Genomic DNA, 9,495 nt, shown 5'->3' on the forward strand with positions numbered 1-9,495 from the left:
AAAAAAATGAAAGCTTACAAATGAGACAGTTGATATATTCTGAGCCATCGTTTGATGAAAAAAGATCACTGGAAAAAAGATGACCAGATTTCTGTATGATCCTTCACCATCTTCTAAACACTTTCATGCATACTTTTCTTTGAGAGCTCTCTAACAAAGCCAGGATAGGCATCACCATCCCCATTTTACAGGTAAAGGAACTGAGGCACAGGGAAGCTTCCTGTGAGTTAGAGCACACAAGCGAGTACCAGAGGCAGGAACAGAACCATGCCTGTAGCTTCCCTGCATAGAAGACGTATGGAAAAAGCACCAAAACAAAAAAGTAAGGGGCTTCCTGCAACAAATCAAAGTTAGATCACTGCACAAGCCACCACTCAGGATGCTGAAGGTGGTCGTCTAGATGGCAGGAGAAAGAATAGGATTAGTGAGCATCAAGGTCTATAAGGTTAGAGACGAGAGACAGATCCAAGAGATCCCCAGCTATCAAAACTCGGGAAAAGCAGATCTCTGCTCTGATGGCAAGCCCTTCAACTTTTCCCCAGGTCAAAACATTTGGTTTCAAATCCGTCTTCATTCTACCACTGAGGAGTTGCTTATGTGATAGACCAGAAAACAGTGGTTTAAACACTGGTGGAAGATAGGAGATGGAAATTTATTTCTCCCTATGTAAAAAACAAACAAACAAACAAACAAACAAACAAAAAACCTCACCAGGGCAGCGCAGGGTTGATACGGTGGCATGGTGGTTCTGGGTCTTCGGGCACCCAGATTCCTGTTCTTTAATCCACTCTCCTAATCTTAGCTTCCATCCTCAAGGTCACCTAATAGTCTAAAATAGCTCTTGAGGCACTAGCCATCATGTCTGTATTCTAGACAGGAAGCTAGAGGAAAGGTAGAAAGAGCAAAAAGGATGTTTGTGAAATATCTTAAGGTTTTTGCTCACATGTCATTGGCGAGAACTTTACCAAAGGGACCCTACTAGCTGCAAAGGAGGCTGGGAAATGTAGTCTTTTAGCTACAGACATCACCACTCTGAATAGAATTAGGGTGCTGATGCTCAGGAAAAAAAGAGAAAAGAGAAACTGAGTGGGCAACCAGCAGTCTCATCCATACCACAGACCCATAACTTATGAAGAGACCTCTCTTCAAACCCTTCTGTCTGTAACCCCTTCCTAATCACAGCTCAAATGTGGCCCAAATAAGATTATTAAGGGAAACGAGTTCCCAGGCTGGATGGCACTGGGGAGTAGAGTTAGGTACTAGACTCACATCTTATAATAGCTAGGGATCTGGGTTATAAACGACTCTCTCTGGTTTGACTCAAAAAGGAATTTACTGCTCCTCTCTCTTCTCCACCATCATGGGGTGTGTGGTTGCCTATTCCTCACTATGTGTTTTCACAAGACTTGCAGGATCAAACGATTCCTGGCTAAGAAACAAAAGCAGAATTGTCCCGTTCCCTGGTGGATTCAGATGAAAACTGGTAATGAAATCAGGTTAAACTCCAAGAGGAGACACTGCAGAAGAATCAAGCCGGGTATATAAGGGGTCACACATGAGATGATACACATTTATGCTGTGTCGAGGGCCCTGGCTCATACCATATCACACCGTAAACATCGCTACTCCTGAACAATTGGATGTGTTTTATTGGGAACGTATTTTTTTTCTGTTTCTCTGCTTCTGCACTAGCAGGTTGGTTCAGTAATAAATATATAAGAACTTTTCTTTTTTTTTACAGAGAGAGAGAGAGAGCATGAGCAAGGGACAGAGGCATAGGGAGACAGAGAACCCCAAGCAGGCTCCATGCTCAGCATGAAGCCCAACACAGGGCTTGATCCCATGACCCCGGGATCAAGACCTGAGTCAAAATCAAGAGTCAGACGCTCAACTGACTGAGCCACCCAGGCATCCCTTCAAGGTTTTATTTCTTTTTAAATTTTTTTAATGTTTATTTATTTTTGAGACAGAGAGAGACAGAGCATGAATGGGGGAGGGTCAGAGAGAGAGGGAGACACAGAATCTGAAACAGGCTCCAGGCTCTGAGCCATCAGCACAGAGCCTGACGCGGGGCTTGAACTCACAAACCGCGAGATCATGACCTGAGCTGAAGTCGGACACTTAACCGACTGAGCCACCCAGGCGCCCCGCTTCAAGGTTTTGTTTCTAAGTAATCGCCACACCGAACGTGGGGTTTGAACTTCTAGCCCCAAGATCAAGAGTCACGTGCTCTGCTGACTGAGCCAGCCAGGTGCCCCAAATATGTAAGATTTTTTTGTTTGAAAAAAAAAAAAAAAAGAAAGAAAGAAAAAGAATAAGGCCTTTCCTAGAAAGATACTGGGTAGTGCAGAGATTCTCCAGGTCTGGGACTAGGGTCAATGTAGTTACTGTCACCTCCACTGGACCCTAGGTGCTGGAACTTCCACTGACCCTACCACTGACCCGGAGCAAGGAAGTCTGCTGCCAACCTGTTACCCTACAACTTGATCTTACAGCAACCACTACTATCATAGGGGCTTCTCTTGGGTTCTTGCTCCTTTGTGTCACTGGCTCTCAACACAAAGGGAGGACTGCTTCTGCTTGGTAGAGCTCGGGTCACATGACCATGTTCTAACTGCGAAAGCAAATGTCTGGCATTTCCATTTTCATTGTGGCTTCGAGGGCTCTGTCTTCCTTGGGGACTCACCAGTTGGGGAATTCTCCCGAATAGGAATCAGGTTCAGATGTGGGACAGCTCACAAAATAATGAATGTCTGTTATAGGTCTTTGTAGATGTTGTTTCACATCATCTTCATGGCCACTCACTTTACGCACAACGAAATTGAAGCTCAGATAAGAGGAGGAACTTGCCCAAGGTCATGCAACCAATGACGGTCAAGCTGCCCGCCTCAGAGGGCCGAAGAGTAAGGAATTCTTCCTGGGATCAGTCCTTGGTGGTGTCTCTCCTCCCCCACCCCTCCCCCTTCACTGGATGCATCATTGCCATGGTTCCTTCACTCCCTGCCGTCTCCTGGGTCTCTGGTAATGCTGCTCATCAGGTCATATGTCCATTGCCTCCCTCTCCTCCTCCTCCTCCAGACCCTCCTGCTTTTCTGCCCATTTACAACGGCTTTATATCAATGGCTGTGGCAGGCTGCTTCACTGATCACTGGGATCTGCTTGGATCAGAGCCTTGCCCCTGAAAATGATAAACAGATGGAGGCTGAACTTCTGGGCACAGGGAAAGAGAAAGGCCACAGGGACCCTTTGGCCAGGTTTCCTACGGATCTCCCAGGAGAAGCCTGGGGCCTGCTGTGTGCGCTGTTGAGACTCTATGAGGAGAACATAGAAACGGCTGCCAGAGAGACCTGGGCTCCAAGATCTCTGAACTTCAACAACTGCACTCTACCTTGGGAGAGCCTTTGCTGCTTTCCAATTTCTTTTGTATTAATCCCTCTCCTCTCCATCTACCCTCTACTCTCCATCACGACTACCAACTTTGGCCCCTCAACCAACCAGTAGGTTCTCTGGCCCAGACCAAGAGCTACCTCCTGACTGGCCTCCTTATTTTACAACTGCCAGCAGCTTCCCTTCACGCTGAGGATGACATCCAAAGTTTTTCCCCTGGCTCACGAGGCCTTGCAGGGTCTGACCCCTACTGACCCGCTACGTTCCTGTCAAAGGCTCACCTGAGCCTTCAGTTGTCCCCTCCAGTTACCCTTGCCTCCTCACTGTTCCTCAGAACTACCTCCCTGGTTCCTCCCCAGGACGCGAACACCAGCTTTCCCCTTAACCTTGCCACCTGCCCCAGCCCACCCCGCCCCATGGCTGGCTTCTCATGACTCAGGTCTCTGCCCAGATGTTGACTCCCTAGAATGTCCTCCCTGTTCTTCCAAAAGAGACCTCTTCTGTAATCTGTCTACAGCCCCCCACCCTGCTTTGTTTTCTCCTTAATACTTATGCCTTCTTAAATTATCTTGCTTGATCCTTTACTTGCCTGTTAACTATCCCCCACAACCAGAACCTGAATTCTATGCAAACAGGGGCTTTGCTTTGTTTCAGCCCACAGTATTCCCACCTACAGTATCTGGCACAGGTTAGGTACACTATAAATACTTTTTGAAGGTACTGGGTTAAGTTGTCATGAAACAGTCCTGTGGGATAAATCAGAACAAACACCCTCTCAGGGCATCAGGGATGTGGTCATTCCTACCACCTGAGACTGAAGGGAAACTGAGACACAGCCAAGGGGCATGCAGCAGGCTAATGGAACGAGTCCTCTAAGCTTTTTTTTCCCCCTCCTTTGTTCCACACTGCCCATAGTGAACACTGGGGAAGAGACAAGGGCACATGAATGGAATGTTTTTCTTTTCCCTTGGGAGCTAAAGAAGGAAGCTTTCATGCTGAGGGTGGGAGGGCGCAGGGGTTATGGGCAGCTGAATCCTGGTGGGTGGTGTTCTGCTGGGATAAGATCCTCAGGGGAGCTACAGGTGGCACCTAGAAGGTGACTGACGGGAGACAGGACTGTCTACAAGGCTGGCTTGAAAGCATTGTCCAAAGTGTGTTCCTTCCTTCCCACTCCCTGAGACCCTCCAAGAAAAGTCCAAAGGGCATTGTTCCCTGGAGAACTAGGAAAAGGAAACGGGCCCAGGTGTGTGAAGTAAGATGTTCTTAGCAGCCCTGGCTCTGGGGATTCACCGCCTTTCCCTCAGTGGCCCTTCCTTCCCTGTCCCCCATTCTCAATGAGGCTGGATGGTGGCTCAAGCATTACTGGGACTCCATTTGCCTCCTTATATCCAAGGTCCCTTTCTCTCCTTGAGGCTCTGATTCCATCTTCAGGAAAACAAGAGGGGCAGCTGGCTGGTTCAGTGGTAGAGCATGTGACTCTTGATCTCGAGGTCATGAGTTTGAGCCCCATGTCGGGCCTAGCGCTTAAAGAAAGAGAGAGAGAGAACAAGAAAGCAGTGGGTCTAGATTCCACTCGGCCCTTGGTGGCTGCATGTTCCTGGGGAGGTCACCTGGCCTCTCTGAGGTTGCTTCCTCACTTGGAAAGCATTATGATACACGTCTTTCAGGGTAGCTGGGAGGATGCATTGAGACGATGTCAAAAAGTCCAGGAATAAAAAAAAAAAAAAAAAAAGTCCAGGAATTAATACATGTTCACCGTACATCAGTTAAATGTGAATCAGAATCTCTCTTGTTTTTCTCCCAGCATCAGCCCCTTGACTAAACAAAGAAAGTGGAATGTCTACTCCAATGTCTGATGACAGGACGGTGATAGAGGAGGGCCTCTGAGGCTCTCTGAGGAGACCCTCAGGAGAACTGGCCAGCACAACAAAGGAGAAGGCTTACTCTCCAGGGGTAAGCCCAAAATACACAAGAGCATTTAAAAAAGTGAAACACGTTTATGGGTGACAGATTCATAATGGGATTATTGATTCAAACACACATCCTTTCTCTTCCTTGCATTTCCCCCCTCCTCCCTCCAAAAATTGTTGCTGACGGCTGGGTAGTGACTCAGGGAGGCGGCTTACGGGGGAGAAAAATGACTTGGCTACAGCTGGTGCTGAAAATGACCAGCACTACGGCAAGGGAGAGGAGTAGCCTACTCCCGGATCTCCCTCCTTGAGCCTTATTGTCTTATTTGTCACAAGGGGGACAAAACCCCTGACCTGTCAGAGAAATTGAGTGGATTCAGTGTGGTAAGGGGTCTGGCACCCATTAATACTAATACTAAGAGCTATGATGTATTGAGTCCCCAGGGTCAGTTACCATGCTAAGTGTTTTCAAAATATCACCTCCTGGGCACCTGGGTGGCTCAGTGGGTTACGTGTCTGACTTCGGCTCAGGTCATGATCTCGTGGTTCGTGGGTTCAAGCCCCACATCAGACTCTGTGCTGACAGCTCGAAGCCTGGAACCTGTCTCCCTCTCTCTCTGCCCCTCCCCTGCTTGCATTCTCTCTCTCTCTCTCTCTCTCTCTCTCTCTCAAAAATAAATAAAACATAAAATTAAAAAAATAAAAATAAATAAAAAATTAAAAAATTAAAAAAAAATTAAACAAACACAAAATATTACCTCCATCAGTCACTCCATGCAAGCTGGGACTGGATCTGTCCTGTTCCCTACCATATTGCCAGGTACAGTACGCTCCTGCAGGATGATAATAGAAACCAACACTCACAAGAAATGTATTTTGTACGTTCACAGTATAGCTTTTTGCACCTTTTCCAGCACTGTACATGTCTAATCTTCCTGACAATCCTAAGGGGTAGTTATTACCATTATCCCCATTTTATGGATGAAGAAACTGAGGCACAGAAGGCAGAAAGAAGTTGGGTAACTTTCCCAAGGTCACCAAGTAAGTGATAGGGCAATGAATCTGAACCCAGGCAGTCTGGCTCTAGAGTCCATGCCCTCGGCCACAGTGCTAATTCAGGGGACCAGGGGGTGCTCACAAGTCCCAGTACCAGGCTGTTTTGTAGGCAAAGCAATCAAAGCTAAGAGAGAATTTAATGGTTGGCTCAAAGCCACAGAACTGCGAGGCAGAAGACCCAGGATTTGGATGTGGTGTGACCTAGCTAGATGTCTCCAGAAGGGTACACTTCACTCCCCCCACCTCCAACCCCCAAATTCGGACACCTGCCCACCCCCACCAGGAATCTGTCAGAAGTTCACATCTGAGGGTGGGACTGGCTTCAGGCTGACACTGGGCCCTCCCTCCACCTGTAGCCTCTGGAAGGGTGCCTCTCAGAGGGCATGGGGTTGCCCCCATCCCCAACTTCTAGGTCAAGGTGGTAACTATCTCCCTGAAGGCGGGAACTAGCAGCTTCAGATACAGGGTTTGGTCAAGAGATTTTTCATCCCCATCTCCTGGCAAGAGCTGAGCTTCCATCACTCACATCTTTGCCCATCGGGTGACATCTGGCTTATCGTGGATGTCCTGTGATAAGTTAGCGACATGACAGATGCCATTAACATAACATCCCCATTCATCCTTCCAGGGTAGGCTGACATGGAGAGGAGGCCAAGAGAGGAATGAAGTTAAAAGAGAACAGCTTTTGACACCAGACTCCCTTGAGGTGGAGTCTGGTCTTTGCCGCTTACTAGCTCGGTCACTTGGGACAAGTTACCTAACCTCTCTGGGAACCTAAGTTTCCATATTCATAAAATGGGAAGGGAAAGCCACTGCTTTGCACAACTCCAGGGGTCACCACTCATATTGTTATCTATGGGACTGACGCCACATGGAACCCAAATCCATAGAATACAAGGTGTAGGCTACCTCAAGATTGCATATCTTTGAATCTGCACCTTGCAAGTGAGAATATCTATGCCACGTGTATCAACTATAAGAAGAAGAAGAAGAAGAAGAAGAAGAAGAAGAAGAAGAAAAGAAAAGAGAAAGAAAAGGAAAGGAAAAGGAAAGAAAAGAAAAAAGAAAGAAAAGGAAAGGAAAAGAAAAGAAAAAATAAGAAAAAAAAACACACAAAAAACAAGAATAGCTATGTCAACTTTCAGTTGTGGATCCAAGACACTAAAAGGGTTCTTGTGAGATCAGATTATGTTGCCTAAAGGGAATGAGCAAGATAGACGCACAGTAGGAATGACATTATTATGGGATGAGGAGGCAGGCCTTGGAGTGAACAGTATACTTCTTCCAGACACTTCCCTCACTGAGAAATACCCCAGTCTAATTCCAGCTGTTGTGTGGACCAGGCCACAGTGAGCGGAGACCCATCTCATAACAGCCCTGATAGCAAGACCTCAGTTTCCATACCCTATGGGGTCTCCTCTTACCTCTCAGTGTGGTCTCATGCCAACCACAAAGGGCATTTAGACACCCTGGCAGTAGGCTGGGTTAGGAGGTTTCGATTTATTTGGGGGGGTTGCAGCTGACTGGCCAAGAAATCCTGAATGGCATCTCTCCCCCAGCCTGGCCTTCCAGTCTTGGCCTAAGGAAACTAACCCTGTCTTTATCTTGCCTCATAGGGTGAATTTGATGCAAGAAATATTTAAAACAATCAATTCAGGGGCTCCTGGGTGGCTCAGTCAGTTAAGCGGCCGACTTTGGCTCAGGTCACGATCTCGCGGTCCGTGAGTTTGAGCCCCGCGTCGGGCACTGTGCTGACAGTTCAGAGCCTGGAGCCTGTTTCAGATTCTGTGTCTCCCTCTCTCTGACCCTCCCCTGTTCATGCTCTGTCTCTCTCTGTCTCAAAAATAAATAAACGTTAAAAAAAATTTTTTTAAAACAATCAATTCAACCAACTTTATTTGTGAAGCAAGGAAATAAAGGCTTACTTCTCTTAAGAAAGAAAGAAAGGAAGAAAGAAAGAAAGAAAGAAAGAAAAGAAGGAAAGAAAAAGAAACAAAGGAAGGAAAGAAAGAAAAGGAAGGAAGAAAAAGAAAGGAAAAAGAAAGAAAGAAAAAGAAAGGAAAGAAAGATTTAAAACCTAGTGTATATTAGGCACCTAAGTAGAGGGGGATGCCAACGTAGACAAGACAGCCCCTGGCCCCAAGAATGTCACAGAAGAATTAGCTGAGCTGGTGTAATGCAGGGGCTCAGAGGTCCATGGCAGGTGTGTGTGTGTGTGTGTGTGTGTGTGTGTGTGTAGAATCACCTTCACTTCACATTTGGGCCCAAGGGGATCATGTTCCCTGCAGAGCCCTCAAGCAGGAAACCAGTGGCTCCACTGCCCACTTGTGGAATTCAGGCTTTTCCCCAGATAAGGCTCCTGCCTCTCACCACTTTTCAACTGGCCCAGTTGGTGGCAATTCTGCAACTTCCAACACAGGAGTTAGTCAAGGGATCCCACTCAACTGGAGACACAAGCTCACCTTTTAATGGCCTCTAAGGCCTTCTCGCCACCCCTCTCCTCCCCACCAACAATCCCATCCTCTTCGTTCTGTGTGCTCAGTGAACTCTAAGGGATAGCCAATCCCTTGTGTTGTCTGTCTGAATTACTGCAGAACCCCTGGCTCCTAGCTCAGAGCTGGTAAGGTGCTTAGTCCGTATTAGTTGAATGAATGGATGGAAGAATAAATGAAGTCCTTCCATGGAAGCTGGGTACACTTCATGCTTACTCTAGGAAGATGTTCAGATGGCCATGGTTGTTCTCCAAATGAAATCACCACTGTTCTTTCCCACCAGAGACTCTTACTCCGGACCCTTTTAGCATCCATTTATTCATTGGGCCAATGTTTACTGAGTAGCTCTTCTGAACCAGGCACTTTATCCTGTGCCGCAAGGCAAATGTGGAGCCCTTCCCACCCACACATCTCCCTCTTCACACCCTGGCCCCCTCTTTTCTCCCATGCCACCACACACCCTGCCCAGCCCACTTACCCCTCTTCCTTGTTCTGCCTTTTACACAAGGATCCCATATTTGGGCTTCTCTGACCCTATCAACCTGCACTGGACACAAAGGAGGGAGGAGGACTCCCAGCCTCTAGCGCCGGCCCTCAGCCCATCCTCCCACCCCACCCCAGGGACCTGGCCCAGCCAGGCTCTGCCCAGA

At 47.5% G+C, this 9,495-nt stretch overlaps 1 protein-coding gene across 1 annotated transcript; it reads left to right on the forward strand.

Moving 5' to 3' along the window:
* The first annotated feature begins 1,389 nt into the window (after positions 1-1,389).
* On the forward strand, positions 1,390-1,545 carry LOC132668504 (large ribosomal subunit protein eL39-like). The gene has a single exon (XM_060617436.1). It carries the CDS (start codon positions 1,390-1,392, stop codon positions 1,543-1,545), a length of 156 nt encoding a protein of 51 aa, XP_060473419.1.
* Positions 1,546-9,495: the final 7,950 nt, after the last annotated feature.

Source organism: Panthera onca, chromosome B3 (assembly GCF_046562875.1).
Source record: "Panthera onca isolate mPanOnc1 chromosome B3, mPanOnc1 haplotype 2, whole genome shotgun sequence".
Classification (NCBI taxonomy): Eukaryota; Metazoa; Chordata; class Mammalia; order Carnivora; family Felidae; genus Panthera; species Panthera onca.